This window comes from Olea europaea, unplaced genomic scaffold (genome assembly GCF_002742605.1).
Source record: "Olea europaea var. sylvestris unplaced genomic scaffold, O_europaea_v1 scaffold1185, whole genome shotgun sequence".
In the NCBI taxonomy this organism is placed as follows: Eukaryota; Viridiplantae; Streptophyta; class Magnoliopsida; order Lamiales; family Oleaceae; genus Olea; species Olea europaea.
In genome coordinates this window covers 359,903-381,571 of record NW_019229260.1, presented here as the reverse complement: position 1 = coordinate 381,571, position 21,669 = coordinate 359,903, and the positions used below count along the sequence as shown (strand labels likewise).

The following is a 21,669-nucleotide window of genomic DNA, read 5'->3' as shown; positions in this document are numbered from 1 at the left end:
GTACATGTCACGTTGAGCTATAGACTCGATAGAAAACCGTGGTGTATTAAACATCTTTTTTCCTAATCATAGATTTATTTTAAAACAAATATGGTTTTGGGGTTAAAAAATTCAATTTTGTATTTTAAATGAGATAATACTCAATTTCTGGGTTAAGCTTAGCAAACCAATGGACAGTGGTCTTAGACTGAGGAACATACCCATTATAAAAATTGAAATATTTAAATTAACAATAAGGTGCTACCACATTTTGTAAATATATCATATTTTAACCCCATTAGAGATTCTTAACATTTGTTCATTGTCACGTTTATATTTTTTTCAGCATGTTCATATCTTTAATTTTTCATTTATTAGTAAATTTTGTCATTTATAAGGATTTTTGCCTAAAAATGCTGTTAAAAAGCCGCAAAACTACAGGAAAAAATTTAGCCCTAACTTCGTATTTTTTTAATTAATTAAAAAGACAAGATGCAAATAAGTCTTTGGACATAAACTATCAAAAATTTTCTTAATTTGAGATTATCAATAAAAAGAATTTAAGATATAAATGTGATAATGAAAAGATTTTCCAGCAATAAAAATGTAGTACATTTATTAAAAATTATATTCAGCCTTAACAAATCTTAATCAAATCATGGTTCAAACATTGAGGACATTTGAACACTATAGTTTACATAAATTCGAAAATAGAGTTCCTTTTTTCCATAAATTAGGTAACAAATTCAAAGATATTGTCCATAACAGTAATAGTTTAAAAAAAAAAAAAAATCAATAGGCAATTCTCTTTCTTTGAACATCATAAGAAATTAAAATGAATAGGTGACACGTTTTATTAATGACGATAAAAAAATAATAAAAAATTTATTGAGAAGTGGCTCAACCGGACAAAATTATATCCCTTTGTGAATATAATTCTTTACTAAGCTTTTCTTCTTCTTATTTCACTGGTCATACCTCTAGGTGTTTCTTTTAATTTAAATCAAGAGGATAAATAAATCCTACATAGTAATAGCTTAATTTACATAAACAATTACTTGAATGTTCTTAGTCTCCAACTTCTGCATTGAATCAACTTAGTAAAGTTAACCCCAAGAAGCATTCATTGCTCCAAGGCTTCAAAAAACTTTTATAACTTTACACATGCACCCACTTGCTTTTTCCAAATTCCTTTAAATAAACTTCCAGACTCTTCACAATAAATTTTTTAAAGCAATGTAAAAAGGAACCTAATGTTAGTCAGTTATTTGTATGCTTATGAACCAAAAAAAAGTTATTGTTTCTAAAGCAAATCCCACTACCATAATATGCTTTTCCCTTCTTTTAATCCCACTTTCTCTTTTGTATCGTTAAGTTTAGCATCTCCAGGCCTTCTTCACTAAGAAAATCATATCAATACATACCCTGTCATATTTTCCAGAAAACATTCAGCACAAGTCAAAGAAACAGAGATTGAGAGGAAACTGCTGGTTTCAAATAGGATAATATTTTGTTCTAATATTGTATCCGTTTACCAAATCTGTTCCTATCTACGGACACTAATGGGTGCTGACTGGGGACCAGTGGTGGTGGCGGTAGTGCTGTTCATCCTCCTATCACCAGGGCTGCTCTTCCAGTTGCCGGCGAGGGCAAGGGTGATCGAATTTGGCAACATGTATACAAGTGGGATTTCCATTCTGGTTCATGCAATCTTGTATTTTGTTATTTACACTATCTTAATTGTTGCAGTTGGAGTGCATATACATGCTGGTTGATTATATGCTCAATGATACAAGAAATTACTTCAAATTTAAGTTCCCTTTGTATTCCCTTCTTTTATAATAACTTTTTTTTTTCTTTGGTAAATTTGTCTTCTCTTGGATTATGGATGTTTTATAGTTGATTGCGTCAAATTATAACGCAATGAAATAAATAATTAACACCGACTCAAGGTATCAGAATATGTAGGGTGGTCGGACAAGTGAAAATCCGACCCTTGATGGGCCATGCGGTGGGCGATGCGGCCTCTAATTTTCCACCATGTCGGGCTCAAATCTAAAGATCCGTCATCGTTTGCGTCTGTCTGCAAAAATAATTATGAGACCATAGGCCCGACTTCACTCCACTGGTTAATTAATCATCAACATACCGGGCTCGTTCATTCTGTGTTCAAGAATAGAAGAAATTACTTCAAATTAATGTTCTTTTGTTTTCCTTTCTTCGAAAGTTTCTTTGTCAATTAATTTTTAGTTAGTAATTTTCTTCTCTTGGTTTATTTATAAATAATTACGAAAAACTTAAGATCAGATTTTGAGTGAAAGAATTTGGATGCTTAGAAAGCAGTCAATTTTGTTAGGAACAAAAATGGAAGGAGAGTATTGAAGGACAATATTTAATTTATTTGAACTTTTCAAGAATACCTCAGTCACATTTGCAATTAGAATAAAGTTATTCGTAGTCGCTCACTGCGACAATCACCCTACATGACATACACATAATTGGTGATTATTCAATGCATTAATGTAGTAGTTTTTTATTAACTCGTTCATCAAATAATTACTTGTCATGTGTATGTCATGTAGGGGGCTGTCACAATGAGGGACTACGAGTAGCATTACTCTTGCAATTAATATCAAATTCAAGTGTAATGTGCCGTTCCAGCTCTACATTAAGCTCAATTGTATCTGTGGTATCATGCTCGCACTAATAGGAAATTTTAGTGAAAAATGCAGAAGCAGTCCTAACCTTTTGCTTTTTCGTTGGCTTTATCAACCACAATTTCAAACCTTTCAAAAATATGCACCTGGGTCCAAATGGATGGAATATTTACCATGAGTTGACCAAAAAAGTCGAAATTTGATATATTTTGACCAAATTAGAAGGGCAAAGTTGTACTTTTCATTTTCCTTACATTTAATATTAACAAACCCAAAAACAAAAATAAATTTATAAACCTACCCTACCTTCTTCCCCACCCCACGCAATGAAAACCGTGTAGCCTCACAGGAGACCTCGACGCCATTTTCTTCTTCTCCAATGATATCCCAAAAATAACGATGCAAGGAACCAAAATCGACCTAAGCATTTCCTCAATAATTTTCTATCCCACCTCATTTTCAATCGACTCAAGTGACTGTAAATCAATAATTTAGAACATTTTAAATGTCTTTTAGACGGCCAGAAATAGCCACCATCATCACCTTCAACCTAGAAAAACCAAACGATGGTGGCCCACCAATAGCTTCCACCAACACACCAAATCCAGAATGTTATGCCAATGGGAATAAAACAGACCCCTTTGCACAGGGTCTGTATAGGGGCTCTCACATGTGGTGGACCCCACATGTGGACCCCATGTGTGGGGTCCACCCCATGTGTGCGCATCTGTACAGACCATGTGCAAATGGGTCTGTACAAATAGCACAACTATGCCAACGTCTTCCCTATTATATATACATATATATTGAAGGTTTTTAGAGAGAAAAAAAATCGCCTCGCACATTTGCCACTATAGCAACAACAGGTGGTGTAATTGCATCAAATTGGAACCAGGCGAACCTCTAGCAGACTTGTACGTGTTGGAGAAATTCCGTCATATGGGGTCACTCGTGTATATATTAAAATGTGTGATGCTATTTTTAAGGTTTAATCAATAAGGTGATCCATTTAATTTAATTTTGGACTAATGAATATTAATTTTCATGGAATCAAAGTGTGGAGACCGGCACTGGCGGATCTAGCACCTGGCGAGCACCCGTGGCCGCGCGTGTTGGATCCGCTGACAGCCATTTTTTTTTTTGTATAATAGATAAATATTTTAGGTTATATTTCTAATAATACATTTTTATCTAAACATTTCTTCTTGCCGAGTTGGTTAGCATTGGTTTTTACTTCTTGCATGTCCCAAGTTCGAATCCTCTATAAATCAATTTTTACTGTACAATTTTTTTAGCTCTATAATTTTTACCAAAAATTGATGGGATGAGGAGATATGGGGATTCGAAATTGGAGCTCTTGTTGGAATGGTTAAAGGTTTGACCATCATGCCATTCTATGGATTGTGACAATAGTGTTAACAAATTTATATAATTTAGATCTTAGCATGTTTTAATGCAACAACAAAAATTTGAAGCCGTGCTTTTCCTCTGAATTATATAAAACTTGGCAACAATGTTATTTGATGAGTATATCTATTCTTATAACAAAATTATATATGTTTAATTTCAACAAAATAATTGTTATATTTAAATTTTAGGTCTTTTTTTATTCTCATTTATTTCAGATTATATTTTTCTCGCTTTTATTTTCAACCATATATTTTTTAATAAAATAATATTACACACAAATTCAAAATTTATCCTTATTTTTTATCACATATTTTCCATCAAATCACTATTTCAAAATGCATTTTTTGCACACAAAAAAAAGACGTCAAACGAGCTCGTAATATTTTATTGGACCGACGGCCGGCGGTTAACAGTCACCCCGTACTGACTCAAAATCCTGGATCCGCCACTGGAGACTGGAATAATTATTTTAAATTGTTGAGTGGCCAATTTGAAATAATTGAAAGATAATAATTAATTATTTAATATGGGTCGTGGTTCCCAATTGCACGTGACTTTCAGAATTCTTTGCATCCTCATCAACAGAAAATGAATTTCAAGAAATCATGTAGCAGTTGGAAGATCATAACCGATTTCAGAAAACTCAGATCTATGGATCAAGGTACGCTACCGCATTTATTTTGTTTTCTCATTGATTTCAACATGAAGATTCAAGTATCTAGTTCATTTCGATTTCCTACAAGTGGTATCAAAGTCATTCCATTGTTGAATTCTTTGAGAAATTGCAAGATTTAATATTACTACAGTTTTATATTATGGATTAATTTTATTTTTTTTATCAAGATTTTGCAATAATTTTTAAAGGATTTTCATATTTGGCTATTTGGCTATGTATTTGTTGAATTTGAAAATCATTTGAAACATTATTTGTGATTATTTTTCAAGATCTAGGTAAAGTTTTTTTTTGGAAAATTCATGGTTGTTTTGCAAGAACTGGGTTGTGGATTTTGAAATTTAAGATTATGGTTACCAGCATTTTAAATTTAATAAAATAATAATAATAATTATTATTATTATTATTTCTTGCCGGTGGCGCTGCAAAGGTGCAACAGTACGCACGCTGCTGCTGGCTTCTACAGCAGCAGTGCTCGCCAGCTGCTTGCTGCAGCTGATGCGCCGGCTAGCGGCGCGAGACTAGGTCGGCGCTACTATCCCATTGGATGCCGGCCGCCGACGCCAGTAATGATAGAGCAAAAGAAAAACACATTCCTCCGATTTCTGGTTTGGATGGATTTTGGAGGCGGGGGCATGAGGTGCAATTTTGGTATTCTCAGGCCCTTGCTTGCAATTTAAAATTATGGTTAATTATTTTTTCAAAATAAAAATTTACATTTCAGTCCCTAATGTTTCTGATCCATCCAAATTGGACCTTTAAGGTTACGGGTTTAATAATTCAGCCCCAAAATTTTGAAAATTATTTAATTTGGGCTATTAAAGTTTTGAAATTTACAATTAAAGCCCTCAATGTTTATAATTAATCAATATTGATCACAAAATTTTAAATTTTTTTAAAATTTGATCCCTAAATTTTTGAATTATTAACCCTTAGGTCCCTAAAGTTTCTAAAGCCATCTAATAATGCAAAATTAATGATTCTCTTTCTCAAATTAAGGTACTAAGGCTCTTTCAAGAGGAATAATTAAGGTTTAATCATATGAGACAATCAAATTCAAATAATTTGGTAAATCATTTATAATGAATTAAGGTTATCTAACATTTTGAATAAACTAATTGAAACAATATGTCACCAAAGTGACCTCTTTTGTGTAGATTGATTTGTTTGGGATGTTTAGTTATCATGTGTGTGCTTCTTCATGCGGGTATTAACTGGCCCAAAGGAAGGTTAATGCTTGGCTGAATTACATACACACCTACGATGGTAAATGTGTGACAATTATAAGGTTTCCATGTGAATAATAAATCGATCCAAAGATGGTTTCATTATTTGACAGGAATTATTGTCAATATTTAATCACTGTATTGAGAGTACCACTAGCAATTAATATTACTGTCCAAAGACTTGGTATTAATGTTGCACGAGGTATCTTGAGATGGGACTTACCATTATTTGAATTTATTGTTCATTTAATATGGATATGAGCATGATTATTTGTTCATTTTTTGTTCTCTTTACAACTAATTCATCTGCTACCACAATATCTGCTAATATCAATTTCATTCTCATGCTTAATGGGACAAACTTCAAGGATTGGAAAGAGAAAGTATTGATCGTTCTTGGCTACATGGATCTTGACCTTACACTTCGGATTGAGCAACCCACTCCTCTTACGGAAGAAAGTTCTCCTAATGAAAGGAGAAACTTTGAGAAGAGGGATCGCTCAAATCGCATGATTCTAATGATTACTAAGCGCGGCATTCCGGAAGCCTTTAGAGGTTCCATATCCAAAGAGATAACTAATGCTAAGGAGTTCCTTGTTGAAATTGAGAAACGTTTTGCGAAAAACGATAAGGCTAAAACAAACACGCTTTTGCAAAGATTGATTTCAATGAAGCAAAAAGGCAATGGGAACATAAGGGAGTACATCATGGAGATGTCTCACATTGTTTCAAAACTTAAAGGGCTAAAGCTTGAGCTGTCTGATGACTTGCTTGTGTATTTGGTATTGATCTCGCTTCCTACATAGTTCAATCAATTTAAGATCAGTAATAACTGCCAAAAGGAGAAATGGTCTCTAAATGAGCTCATTTCATATTGTGTAAAAGAGGAAGAAAGATTGAAGCAATATAGAACTGAAGTTGCTCACTTGGCAAGCATTCTAAAGATAAGGGCAAGAAAAAGATGAAGAAATATGAAGTTGCTCCTAAGGGTCCAGTACAAAAGAAACAAAAGGAAAATAAAGGAACTTGTTTCTTTTGTAATAAAGCTGGACATGTGAAGAAGGACTGTGCCAAATATCACGCATGGCGTGCAAAGAAAGGTACAATTCTTACTTTGGTCTGTTCTGAGAATAATTTAGCTTCAGTACCTAGAAACACTTGGTGGATGGATTTTGGTGCTACTACTTACATCAGTGTTTCTATGCAGAGCTGTCTAAGCCACCGAAAACTAAGTGATGGTGAAAGATACATTTATGTAGGTGATGGCAAATCGGTGGAAGTTGATGCAGTAGGCACTTTTAGGTTATTGTTGGAAACTGGTTATTATTTGGATTTGGAAGACACTTTTGTTGTGCCATCTTTTAGACGGAATTTAATTTTCATTTCTCTGTTGGACAAATTTGGATATTGTTGTTCATTTGGAAACAATCGGTTTAGTCTTTCATTAAATTCCAATATTATTGGTATTGGTTCATTATGTGCATATGATAACCTATATTTGCTTGATATAATAGCATCATATAATGAAACCTTGCATGTTAAATCACGAGATACTAAACGAAAATTAAATAAAGAAAATTCAGCAAAATTATGGCACAAGCGCTTAGGTCACATCTCAAAAGTTAGAATTGAGTGACTTTTGTCAGATGATAGTTTGGATTCCCTTGACTTCACAGATTTTGATGTATGTATTGACTGTATCAAGGGAAAACAGACCAAAACAAGGAGATTGGGTACTACCAAATCTTCAGACGTCTTAGAATTGATATACACGGATATTTGTGGGCCTTTTCCTACGGCTTCTTGGAATGGTCAACAATATTTTATATCATTCATAGATGATTAGTCACGTTATAGGTACCTATATCTCATCCATGAAAAGTCTGAGTCACTGGACGTGTTCAAAACTTTTAAAGCTGAGGTTGAGAATCAACTCAACAAAAAGATAAAGAGCGTTAGGTCTGACCATGGTGGTGAATACTATGGCAGATATGACGGTTCAGGTGAACAATGTTCAAGACCATTTGCTAAATAGCTAAAGAGTGTGGAATCGTCTCACGGTACACCATGCCAGGATCGCCTAGCATGAATGGTGTAGCTGAAAGACGAAACAAGACTCTTAAGGACATGGTAAGAAGTATGATAAGTCATTCAACCTTACCAAAATCACTCTGGGGAGACGCATTAAAGACTGCAGCTCATATTCTGAATAGAGTACCAACTAAGGCTGCTGCTAAAACACTTTATAAGCTTTGGATATGCAGAAAACCTAGTCTAAAGCACTTTCACATTTGGGGATGTCCAACTGAGACGAGGCCTTATAGGCCACATGAAAAGAAATTGGACTCCAAAACAGTTAGCAGTTATTTTATTGGTTACTCTGAGCGATCTAAGGGCTATAAATTTTATGATCCCACACTTAAGTGAATTTTTGAAATAGGAATCGCAACATTTTGAGGATGTTGAGTTTGGAGGGAGAAATAAGGTTAGAGACATTGTCTTTGAGGAAGAAGTTGAGGAAGGATCAATTTCGATTCCTACTATTATTTTTTACAATGAACAGGTTTCTATACCTGTCGTTGATAAAGAAGCATATCCAGAACCTCAACGAGACAATGTTGAAGAACCTCCCATCCAAAATGAGGCAATTATTCCAGAAGTACAAACTCAAAAACTTCAAGAACCAATGCTATCAAGGAGATCCACGAGGGAGAGGAAAAATGCTATTCCAAATGATTTTGTTGTGTTTCTCCAAGAACATGAAGAAAATAATAGAACGGTGGAAGATGATCCAATCAATTTCCATCAGGCCATGCCATGTTCTAACTCTTAAAAGTGGATTGATGCCATGAATGAGGAATACATGTCTATTCAAGACAATAAATTTTGGGATCTTGTCCCGTTACCTGAAGGTGTGAAGCCCATTGGCTGCAAATGGATTTTTAAAATCAAGAGTGATTCAAATGGTAATGTAGAAAGATATAAGGCTCGTCTTGTGGCTAAAGGCTTTACCCAGAAGGAAGACATCGATTTCAAAGAGACTTTCTCTCCAATTTCAACGAAAGACTCTTTCAGGACAAATATGGCACTTGTTGCGCACTTTGATCTTGAGTTACATCAGATGGATGTTAAGATGGTGTTTCTCAATGGTGACATTGATAAGACGATCTATATGGTGCAACCAGAAAACTTCGTGTCAGGATACCCGAAGAATATGGTTCGCAAATTAAAAAAAATCTATCTATGGGCTCAAGCAAGCTTCCCGTCAATGGTACCACAAATTTTATCAAGTCATTATCTCATTTGGTTTTGAAATGAATGTCGTTTATGATTGTGTGTATGACAAGTTCAGTAGGAGTAAGCATATTTTTCTGGTTTTGTATGTTGATGACATACTGCTTGCCACCAACGATATAGGCATGTTGCACGAAACCAAGAGATTTTTATCAAGAAATTTTAAGATGAAAGATCTTGGTGACGTTTCTTTTGTATTAGGGATCCAGATATATCAGGATCGCTCCCGAGGTATTCTTGGACTATCACAAAAGTGCTATATCGATAAAATACCTAAGAGGTTTAGCGTGCAAGACTATAAACCAGGTGACACCTCTGTTGCTAAGGGAGACAAATTTAGTCTCAAACAATGCCAACAAAATAACCTTGAAGCTAAGGAAATGCAAAAAATTCCCTATGCATCAGCTATTGGGAGTCTGATGTATGCTCAAGTTTGTACACGTCCGGACATAGTATTCATTGTTGGAGTGCTAGGCAGATATTTAAGCAACCCTGGGATAGATCATTGGAAAGCAGCCAAAAGGGTTATAAGGTATTTAAAGAGAACAAATGATTATATGCTCACATATAACAGATCAGACCAGTTAGAGATCATAGGGTACTTCGATTCTGATTTTGTTGGGTGCCAAGACAGTAGAAGATCCACATCAGGCTATATCTATCTGCAGGCTGGTGGAGCTATTTCTTGGAAGATTGTCAAGCAAACACTCATAACCTCTTCTACCATAACAGCAGAGTTTGTAGTATGCTATGAGGCATCTAACCATTGAATATGGCTACAAAATTTTATCACTGGGCTACACATTCTGAATGGAATAGAAAGACCACTAAAGTTATATTGTGACAATAACTCGACAGTTCTATATTCTAACAACAACAGGAGCTCATCTAAGTCAAAATATATTGACATTAAGTTCCTGGTTGTGAAGGAAAGAGTACAGAGTGGATAGATTTCTATAGAGCACATTGGAACAAACTTTATGATTGTGGATCCGCTCACTAAAGGATTACCACCCAAGGTCTTTTATGAGCACACTGCTGGCATGGGTGTTGTATTTCTTAAGGATATCATGTTTTAGTGGAGTTTGTATTCTCATTACTTTATGTTTATTTTGGACATATTTGGGTAGATATTTTTCTATACAGAAATAAAGTATTCAGTTCATTCCACTCTGTTATTATGTTCAGTATTGATCTCACTTAAGAAATAAGGTTGAACCAATTGGAAATAGACATGTTTGGATCACATAACATGTAATTTCCATGCTACACTCCCATCATTGATCTATATCATTTGGTTGTATGGGTGTACGTGACCATTGATGGATTTAGTCACGCTAAATGTGACAAAAATCGCTTTGATCCTACATCAACTTGATTGATGGACGAGATTGTTTGGAAATACCCTTAACAATGATAGCAAAAGCTTGAGCTCATAAAGCTGCTCACATTTGTAATATTACATGTGTGGCCCAATGGGAGATTGTTGGAGAAATTTCGTCATATGGGGCTACACGTGTATATATTAAAATGTGAGATGCTATCTTTAAGGTTTAGTCAATAAGTTGATCCATTTAGCTTAATTTTGGACTAATGGGTATTAATTTTCATGGAATCAAAGTGGGGAGACCAGAATAATTATTTTAAATTGTTGAGGGGCCAATTTGAAATAATTGAAAGATAATAATTAATTATTTAATATGGGTCATGGTTCCCAATTGCACGTGACTTTCAGAATTCTCTGCATCCCCATCAACAGAGAACGAATCTAAGAAATCACGTAGCAGTTGGAAGATCATAATCGATTTCAGAAAACCCAAATCTATGGATCAAGGTACGCTTCTGCATTTATTTTGTTTTCTCATTGATTTCAACATGGAGATCAAGTATCTGGTTCGTTTCGATTTCCTACAGTACAACCATGGGCAACCATTTAATTGCTTCAACTGACGCTTGTCGATGTTTGCTGTGGTGGGATCAGAGGGTTGGTTTGGTTTATTTTATTTTTAATTTGGGTAGTAGCAGTTATTTTTGGTCGGTGGTGTTGACGATATGTGGCTCAGTGGGTGGCGGCAGTGGGGAAGAAGGATCACTTACCTTTCTATTTTCACGATATTGGGGGTGGAAATGGTGGCGTGGGGTTGCGGGAGGAAATACATGGAAATGGCCGATTGAGCCGGCCATATTTTCAAATGGCCTTTGACCATTTAAAAAAAGTTAAAAATCAAAACAAATATATAAATTACAAGTTGTCAACTTCACCCTCATCTTCAACCAAAGAAAGAGAGAAGAGAAAAAATGGGGAAAAAACAAAATTTCACACAATCGGATTCAATCGAGAGCTGCCATCCCTACAGTGTACCCAACGTCGACAACCACAAAACTCAATTATTATCTTCAACAATGTTAGTTTTTTGTGGGATTAATTGAATAATTTTTCATTTTGCAAAACTTGTGAATTTGTGATTTAAATAGTTATTTATAATGTTTATTTTTCGTTAATCAGGTATATTATTGGTTTAGATGAATTTAGGGCAAAAAATTATGTTTTACGCATCAAAAATTGCAAGAAATCAGCATTTCCATGTGAGAACATCGATTTGAATATAATTTATTGATTACCATTTGGTATGAATTAGCAATTATTAATTAATTTAATAATTTTTAATGTTTTTAGTTGTGCAGGAGCACAGCCCAGTTGCTCAATGATCATCTCTATCGAAAGCATCACCTCCAATGAGAGCATCACCTCCGTCGAGGAGATCTCCTTCTTCATCGTCCAAACATGTCCTCTGTGGATTCCTTGTACACAGTCAGGGTCATTATTTTTATGATATGTATGCCCAGATAAGTATTGTATGATTTTAGTAAAGTACGCTACGCTAACTTATTATACTTCTTTTAACATTTTCTCTATTTCATTTTTAGAGCTAGCTGCACAATAGCTCAAAGGACGAGTTTGAATGCTTACAAATGGTTCCATAACATCGTCACTTCGAAAACTTGGCTTGCCTAGAATGTAAGTGAAGTAGTCATATTATTATTTTTTATGTATACATAATTTTTTTGTCTATACGATGAAATAACTCACTCTTTTTTTGTTCATGTTTCCTGATATAGTACATCAACCTGGCCATGGACTTGTTGCGCGATCGAGCTCAAAGATATCTAAAACCATTTGACATTCCTGGCCAAGTCATATTGAATACCGAGTTCGTATGTGTCATTGTCATTGAGTACTAGCCATTCCAACTTATAGGTAATGAGTATACGGTACCTGAATATATGCTCGAGTTGGTCATAGAGATGTCACCAGTGTCCGAAGAAAGTCATGGAAAGGTGTATGCATATGTACATTTCAGTTATTGCAAATCATTAATGCATTACCATGGAGATCGTCTTCTCTGACTCGACTATATAGGTGAACGATCCTGATCATTTATATTTGACATAGGATCAGCTTGAGTAAAACCTGGAACAGGTGGTTGTGACCATTCCTCTGATGGCCAAACGAGTAGGGGTGACTTTGCAGGACAAACTAACCATTGTGCGAAACACGATGACAGCGAGACAATCCATATCGAAAATGTTTGAAATTTTTATGTTTTTAGCCACATGGCACTGAATTAACACATTATTATTCAATTGTAGAGGCGATTGCAGCATTTTCGCCATAAAGTATATTGAATTTTTAAATATAGCACATAATGTTAATAAAATCAACCAAAAATTATATTGATTATTTCAATATACAATATGTGTTTACATAAGTTTTGAAATACATTTTTGTTTATTTTTATGCATACATGATTTTTTTGCTTATTAATATAGCACAAATTTCGAGAAATAAGTTAGCATGTGATTTATATTAATTTAATTTTGATCTATAAATATTGTATATTGAATTTTTTTTAATTATGCAATAATTGTAAATATTGTAAAATTTATGTAAACATTGTATATTGCATTTTTTTGTGATTATGAAATAATTGTACATATTGCAAAATTTATGTAAACATTGTATATTTAATTGTTTATTTAATTACGAACTAATTTTAAATATTATAAAAGAATTGTAAATATTGTTCATTTAACAATGACATCATTACATCTTGGTCTAATTGTCATTTAGAAGAATCTGACTTGTACAAAATTGGTAAGTATGCCTATTGTTGTATACTTGCTGTATACTTATCGTACCTACGCAATCAAGAAAACTCTCAAGTAGATGGTATTCTTGACGCATGTGGATGTCTAGGATCACACAGTTCAATTTCTGATGGCAACAATGTATTAAGTAGAAGAATATAGTCGAAAACTTTCCACTTAGCTTCATTCAGCAGAGGAAATATAGTCTCAGCATACACTGTTCTCCAAGAATAAGTCGAGTAACAAGGAAAGCATAATATTCTTGCTGTAAATTCTCGATACATAGCCACTGCGACTGCATGTTTATGTGAAAAACTCTCCAACTAAAGTCAATTGCATGTGCATGGTGATTAGTCAAGTCCACCATGCATCGATATTACATGAACATTTCATGGAGAACCATACACTCATCTAGTGGTTCCACATTCAACTTTCTCGCAACCTCTATATATATGAAGAGTTTATCCTCTTATACCGGGACTAATGCACTCGTACAACTTTATGATTCCGTACGTTGATCGTAAAACCACTGCTGCATCTTGTCACAAATCTTCTCAAACATTGCAAGAATTGGTTACTCTCAATTCTTCTTGAACAATGCATTGAGAGATTCCACATTGATCAATGTCATCATATTGTATCGACGTCCTAGAAGATGTGATCATGCCCAATATTGAATCCCCATTTTTGTTAAACAATTCCAAGCTGGTATTAACTCCTCGATACCATAAGCTTTGGCCGCTCTCTTGAACAATGAAATGATAACTTTGCCGTGATACCTATCATCAAGTTGCCTTATATATGATACATAAAATACCCATGATGTACTTCAGCGGAAACTTCACCAATATCAATTATTATAGATGGTCCTGTATCAATTACAAAGGCAAGGTTCTCGACCACTTTCCTCAAATTTGTAAAGAACCAACGTATCAACAGATCATTTTGGCTCTCGACTATGTCGAATGCAAGAGGGTAAATTTTGATGTTGGCATCTTGACATTTAGCTATAATCAACTTGCTTTTATATATAGCTTTAGAGTTATACCATCGACTAGAATTATGGGTTCAATAGCATTTCAAAATCTTTGAATACATGGTCTAAGAGCCATGGAAAAAAACTTAAATCAATTATTTCCCTCTGTCTCAATAAAAAATGTCGAGACAAGATTAGTTGCCCCAATTATGACAATACTTGGTCAATTTAGCGTACTACTTCTCGATTGAGCCCATTAAATCCTTCAAGGCATATTCTTTTGCCTTCCATGCCTTCTGGTAGCTCATGACTACTCTGTACTCTCAACAGACGTTGTCAATGATGTCCGAAGGTCTGTAAATCATCTATGGGTCTTAATACTTATACATTATTTGTCGACCAATAAATCATACTCAAACTTTCCTATGATCGTATCAATGAATTTCCACTTTGTAAGTATATTCTTGTGTATACTTGCGAATTACAAATAACACATTCATGACCATCTTAGTCACTCAAAAGCGTCAATTGCAACTATCGTCGATGCAAACAATCATCTATATTGACTTTTTTGATTGCTTTACCTTGAACTTAAAGTTGCATTTTAATGACATCTAGTGCACAGTTTCATGCAAATCTTTCTTTGTTTGAAATAGTTACTCAACATGTAAATCCTCGTCATTAAAAACTACACCTGAAGAATTAGATGACGGTCCACTCGATCCATCCTTTGAGTTCCCACCCCACTTATGTCTTCGATAGGATAAAATAATTAAATCTTTATTTGTGAATTTACTTTTATTCTCGTTGTTGTGAACTATTGATCCTTCAGATCAGATTATTCGACGATGTGTCCCAAAATAGGAGAGCCCTTAGACATTCGTCCACCTATGATGAACACTTTAGTGCTTCAAAGATAGTTGCAAAAATCCTCCAGTCTTGGTTTATTGGTCTTCAATATTTAGAGATACTTATATTTTTGTGAAGAGGTGTGATATATGTTAAAGCACAGAAAATATCTCTAGAAAGAATTAGATGCCTTTAAATAATATTCTTAAAGTGCAACCATTTGATGTGTGGATAATTGACTTCATTGGACTATTTCCTCATTCGTTCTCAGATCAATATATCCTTGTTACAATTGACTATGTCTCTAAATGGGTGGAAGTAGTTGCATTGTCAACAAATTATGCTTGGGTAGTGATAAATTTCTTGAAGAAGTGCATTTCACTTATTGTGGTACTCATCGTGTAATCAATAGTGATGGGGTAAACACTTTTGTAATCGTTAATTTGAGTCCTTGTTGGCAAAATATAGCGTTTGATATCATATAGCTACCCCTATCGTTCTCAGACCAGTGGACTAGACAAAATTTCCAACGGAGAGTTAAAGTGGATACTTAATGTGACGGTGAGTTCGTCAAGAAAAGATTTGTCTAAAAAACTTTATGGTGCCGTGTGGGCTATAGAACATCTTTCAAGACCCCTATAGACATATATCTTTATCATTTGGTTTTAGAAAAGTGTTTCATCTGCTAGTAGAGTTGGAATGTCAAGCTTATGGGGCAGTTAAAACTTTAAATTTTGATTTGAAAGTAGCTGGCAAGAAGAGGGTACTTCAACTAAATGAGATGGATAAGTTTCGGTTAGAAGCCTATGAGAAGGTAAAATTGTATAAGGAATGTACAAAAAATAGGCATGATATTCATATTCAACGAAGAAAGTTTGAAGTTGGACAACAGGTCTTGTTATACAATTCACAACTCAAGCCCTTTCCAGGCAAGTTGAGATCATGGTGGTCGGTGCCATAGACAATTACTCATTTATCCATATGTTGGCTCTTAAGATCACTCATGAAAGCAACTGAACATTTAAAGATAATGGACAGTGATTAAAGCCATATTGAAGCAATGGATTCTCGAAATAATAGTCTACCGTTCATCTTGCAACACTGGAGCAAATCAATCACAAGTTGAGCTCTAGACTGTAAGTCGAGTGCTTGATGAGAGGCAACCCATTTTCTCATCCCTAACTTCTATTCTTATTGCTCGTTGCATTACATATAGCTTTAGGAATTGCATTATAATTTTTGGATCCTATTTAGAGATTTAAACATTCACATGAATTTTACTTTTTTTTAGGCGGTTTCAAATACATCGTATGCACACAAGCACTAATTTAGGCTTAAACACACAATTTTAATAATAAAAATACTTAAACACGAACACACAACATATAGTTTTAAAAAGGGTAACTGGCACAAAACGTCCCTACCTTTCAAGTTTATTGTAGAAAACGTCACAACCTTTCATTTTTTGGCATTTTTGTCCCTTCCTTTTACATTTCTCTACGGAAAAGGCCCTTTTCATTTGTTTTTGACAATTTTACCCTCCATTTAAATAAAACAAAAGGAAAAGAAAATTAAAAAAATAAAGAACTAATTGCAATAATAGTCCCAAATTTTCAAAAAAATTACAAATCGGTCACAATTTATTGTGAATTGAAAAATTTTAAAATTACCCAAAAAAAAAAAAGGAAACTTGAATGTACAGAGAAATAATCAATAAATCGAGAAATTTTTGAACCATAGCCAATGAAACTGAAAATTTTCAAAAATGGATAAGTATAAATCTCAATTTTTATTTTGTGAATAGTAGATGGAATGCTTGACGCAAAAATCACGTAATCTTCAAACTTTTTCATTTCCATTGGTTATGATTAAAAAATTTCTCCATTTCTTGATTATTTCCCTGAACATTCAAGTTTCCTCATGACTTATTTATAATTTATAAAAAAATTTGGGACTATGATTGCAATTAATTCTTTATTCTTTTTTTTTTTTTTTTTTCATTTCAATGGAGGGTAAAATCGTCAAAATGACCTTCTGCGCAAAGAAATGTGGAAGGTAGGAGCAAAAATGTCAAAAAATGAAAGGTAGAGATGTTATTGACAATAAACTTAAAAGGTATGGACGTTTTGTGCTAATTACCCATTTAAAAAAATTGAAACCAGTTTTAACATTATGCGCACACACCTCATTCCCAGCACAAATAAAACTCGTACACACGAAACCCATGACACTTTCTTTACGGTAGTCATTTCTCTTCAATTCCTCTTCCAAGAACCATTAACCAAACAATAGGTCATTATTGAATTGCATTGTTTCACCTATCAATTTCATTTTCGACACATCATTTAAGCTAAGGAATTCAAGGTACTCTTTAACTTCTCTTTACTTTCTCTCCATATATGTGACTGCCTTGTTTTTATTGGACAACACTGTATAATTGATGAGTATGGGCTCAGAAAGATTGAGGTGTATTGAATTGTTGCTTATGGGGTGAAATTTGTGACTTGATTGGAACCTCGATTTCTTCAAATTTTATGGAAACATAGATTGCATCCTAGGTGTTTGATCAAATGCCTGAGTAGAAATTTTTGTCTAATTAGGACTATTCTAGCATTTGGCATGATTGCAATACATGTGTGATCATTTTTGGTGTTGAAAATCATTGGCATTGTATTAGAAAACATCAAAACATACTTAGCATCACCATAGCTTGACATTGCCTAAGCGCTAACCACCTTACGTCACCAACTTCGTATCCAAACAACCTCCATTTGACCACAACTTTGAACATGAGTAAGACTACCCTAGGATCTTTTATATGCTAGGAGATCGCTTAGGAATAGTTCAAATTTTTTTTCCACATTTTTCGATGGTGAAAGTCTTTGGTTGGCCTTGCTTTAAAACACAAAAACACATCTTTCTTGTTTGTTTAGGGAATGTAACATATTTTTTTCTCCATTCATTGATTACACACCCTATATCTAAAATTTTCTCAAGCATGGCATGAGTTTTACACTTTAGTGCATGATTATTGACATATAGTTCGGTACTTTGGGGTGTTTCCCACTTTATTATACTTTTATTCTCATGTTTTCTATTTTCATATGTAGGTACAAAATGCCACCAAAAAGAAAGGACACAACTCAAGAGAAATGAAGTTTGAAGGTTGGTGAGACATCTACCAGTCGCAAAAAGGCAAATGAAAATCTAGATGATGGGGATATAGCACGATTTTTGAATGTTGAAAATTACGAAAATTTGGAGATAAAGTGGAAAGATAAGAAATTTTACCAAGAGAGGAGGGTCATAACTGGTGATTTTGAAGAACGCTACTCGAGAGAATTATACACCACTTCAGTTGGGAAAAGGTTATTGGTATATCTCACGCGACATATTGTACATTGGTAAAGGATTTTTTCACCAAATACAATGCTAACATTGATAACCCATAATCTTCCCACAGAAATCAAACATGGGTTAGAGGAAAATGGATCCGGTTCAGCCCAACGATAATTGACAGATATTATGGGTTGAACCATACTCACAAGACATGGCACCGGTAGCTTGTTTTAGTGAGGTTGAACGGCCACTTAATTTCATCTCGTTTTCTACATAATAATTGACTTCAGAGCTCAGACTCTTGCATATCATCTTCTATACCAATATTTACCCTACGTCCTAAAGGAAAAAAATTCAATGAAGAAAGGGCTAGGCTACTTTATCACAAGGCAAGATTGCGGAAATTACTTGGGAGCCCGTATACATACGTTTATACGGGAGTTGGCCTCATCTATCGATCCTTAGCGAGGCATTATATTCCCATGCTTGATCATGGAATTTGTTTGATAGTCGAGATACCACTGCTGTCAAGATAGGATAGTGCTGCTCTAGATGCCCTAATCAGCAAAAGAACAATTGACAATTCAGAAGCCATAGTGGCGAGAGCAAAAAGAGCACATAATACCGAGCAGGCACCTCCACCACAACAGCAAGCTCTAGATGCTAACACAATCTTCCTTAGTAGACAGTTATCTCAGATACAGATAACCTATGTGGAGTTTGGTAGATATGTTAGCACCACGACAAATGTTTTAGAGGTGATGCAGCGGACGCAGCTAGACATGTTGAGGAAGTTACAAAGAGTGAGTGTACAAATAAGAGGGTTCCAACTAAGTGATGATCAGACGTACTATGAACAAAGAACCATCACTTACGCTTATAATCAAGTGCATGAGTAGACAGTGCACTTTGAGAGTCAATTGGAGATGATTGACCAAAAATGAAGGCCAGATGGTAAGGACTGCTAAGTCTTTCAGACCTACTAGTTTGTCCAGCCAGTCGGACCAACCTAATTGACAGTGCACTTTGAGAGTCAATTGGAGATGATTGACCAAAAATGAAGGCCAAATAGTAAGGACTGTCAAGTCTCTCAGACCTACTAGTTTGTCCAGCCAGTCGGACAAACCTAATTCCTCCACTCATCCGCATCCACCCCAAGGAGTATCTGATCTCTTATTCATTTATTTATGATTAATTAATTTTATATTGGGGCCAATATAGTATTTTGTTTAGGGGTGGGGTAAGTATCATGATAACTGTTAATTATACTTAATTTTTCAACTACTGATCGAGTCAGTTATTAATGACTAAGGAAAAAATTTTGAAAAATTAAAATATAGTGTCTAATTTAGTGTTGAATGACTTGCCGCCTGTGATGATATTTAATTGAATTGAGTATGACTTTAGCTAGATTACTGGACAGCAACAAAACATGTGCATTTTCTTGAGTACTTATCCATGTTAAACTTAATTATTGAGTACATAGCCATATTGACTTATCACTTATGTTAGGGTATGGCTTGATTATGTGGATTTAATGTTAGTGTTGTTAACCAATACTTGACTGAATTCCTAAGAGCATTTCTAAGAGACTCTTTTTTTAAAGAACGTTCTATCATTTGGATAGCATCTGTAAATTTAGAGAGATAAGATTTTGAAATACTCCTACAAGTTCTTTATATTTAAAACTTAATTTTATTACTCACAAAAAATATTTATTATTTTTCTCTATCTTTTTTTAACTAGCCCTTTTCTAGATTATTTTATCATTTTCCTTTATTGAAAATTAAACACTTTGAATGTATTTAATTATAGAGAGTGAATTAGGCTCTCCAAATTCAAACCCACTATCTAAACTAAAATTTAAATTTAAAAAGTCTCTTAAAACATGATTTTAGGATAGATTCTTCAAAATAGAGAGCATCTCATATTTAGAGTATCTTGGAGATGCTATAAATCATTAGTATAAAAACCAAAACGCTAAAAAAAGTTTCGGAGGGAAGGTTAATGCTTGTATTCTTAGAAATTTGATGGTTTGGAGTTCTCATATCTCAGCATTAGTTTAAGGAGTTTGACTTACAGAGTTTAGAATGGGCACTGACCATTTTTAAAATTCAAATTTGTCGTTTTTCAGCCGTTTTCTATTTTTAGTTTTCGAAAATGTCAAAAATACGTTTGGTTACTCGTTTCCTAAAATGCATTTTCGAAAATAAGGAAAAATTTATAACTGAAAACTCAAAACGATTTTTTTCGTTTGGAGTGGTTTCAGTTCAAAAAACTCAAAACGTGAAAAACGCTCAAAACACGCCGCTTTCAGGTTTTTATGTTTTTTATTTTTATATGGATGCTCAGCAATACTTTTAAAATAGTAAATTTACAAAATCTAAAATATATATTAACTAGTAATATATTAGTATAAAATTATTATATTTTACTAAATAATCAAATTAATTGAATAAGTGTCATAAAATAATTTTTAAATATTTATTATTTATTATTTTATTTTTGTAGCAAGAAAAATAGTAAATTCACCAAGTTTAAAATATATATTATATGATAATATATTAACATAAAATTGTTATGTTTTACTAAATAATCAAATTAATTGAATAAATGTCATAAAATAATTTCTAAAAATTTTAAACTAAACGCATTTTATAATTTTCTGTAATTCGAAAATAGTCCCTCAAAATAGAAAACAGAAACTCAAACCAAACGCACCCTTATTTTTTCAGATTTCGATTTTCTATTTTTCCTTCGTATTTTCTATTTTTCATTTTTTCTGATTTGTTATTTTTTTTACTGCTAAGTCTTTCAGACCTACTAGTTTGTCCAGCCAGTCGGACCAACCTAATTGACAGTGCACTTTGAGAGTCAATTGGAGATGATTGACCAAAAATGAAGGCCAAATAGTAAGGACTGTCAAGTCTCTCAGACCTACTAGTTTGTCCAGCCAGTCGGACAAACCTAATTCCTCCACTCATCCGCATCCACCCCAAGGAGTATCTGATCTCTTATTCATTTATTTATGATTAATTAATTTTATATTGGGGCCAATATAGTATTTTGTTTAGGGGTGGGGTAAGTATCATGATAACTGTTAATTATACTTAATTT

General features: G+C 33.9%; 2 protein-coding genes and 1 long non-coding RNA gene across 3 annotated transcripts; all 3 read left to right on the top strand.

The window, feature by feature from the left end:
* The first annotated feature begins 1,210 nt into the window (after positions 1-1,210).
* LOC111373943 lies at positions 1,211-1,845 on the top strand. Its single transcript, XM_022996547.1, has one exon. It carries the CDS (start codon positions 1,542-1,544, stop codon positions 1,752-1,754), a length of 213 nt encoding a protein of 70 aa, XP_022852315.1. The 5' UTR covers positions 1,211-1,541; the 3' UTR covers positions 1,755-1,845.
* A 4,351-nt stretch (positions 1,846-6,196) lies between these two features.
* On the top strand, positions 6,197-6,751 carry LOC111373948. Its single transcript, XM_022996551.1, has one exon. The coding sequence runs from the start codon at positions 6,197-6,199 to the stop codon at positions 6,749-6,751; it is 555 nt and encodes a 184-aa protein (XP_022852319.1).
* A 10,658-nt stretch (positions 6,752-17,409) lies between these two features.
* LOC111373960 lies at positions 17,410-19,889 on the top strand. Its single transcript, XR_002699045.1, has 2 exons — positions 17,410-17,577; positions 18,324-19,889. It is a non-coding gene; the product is annotated as an uncharacterized LOC111373960 (long non-coding RNA).
* Positions 19,890-21,669: the final 1,780 nt, after the last annotated feature.

Coding starts and splice junctions, on each gene's coding strand:
- LOC111373943 (XM_022996547.1), top strand. CDS start 1,542: ATGGGTGCTGACTGGGGACCAGTGGTGGTGGCGGTAGTGCTGTTCATC.
- LOC111373948 (XM_022996551.1), top strand. CDS start 6,197: ATGGATATGAGCATGATTATTTGTTCATTTTTTGTTCTCTTTACAACT.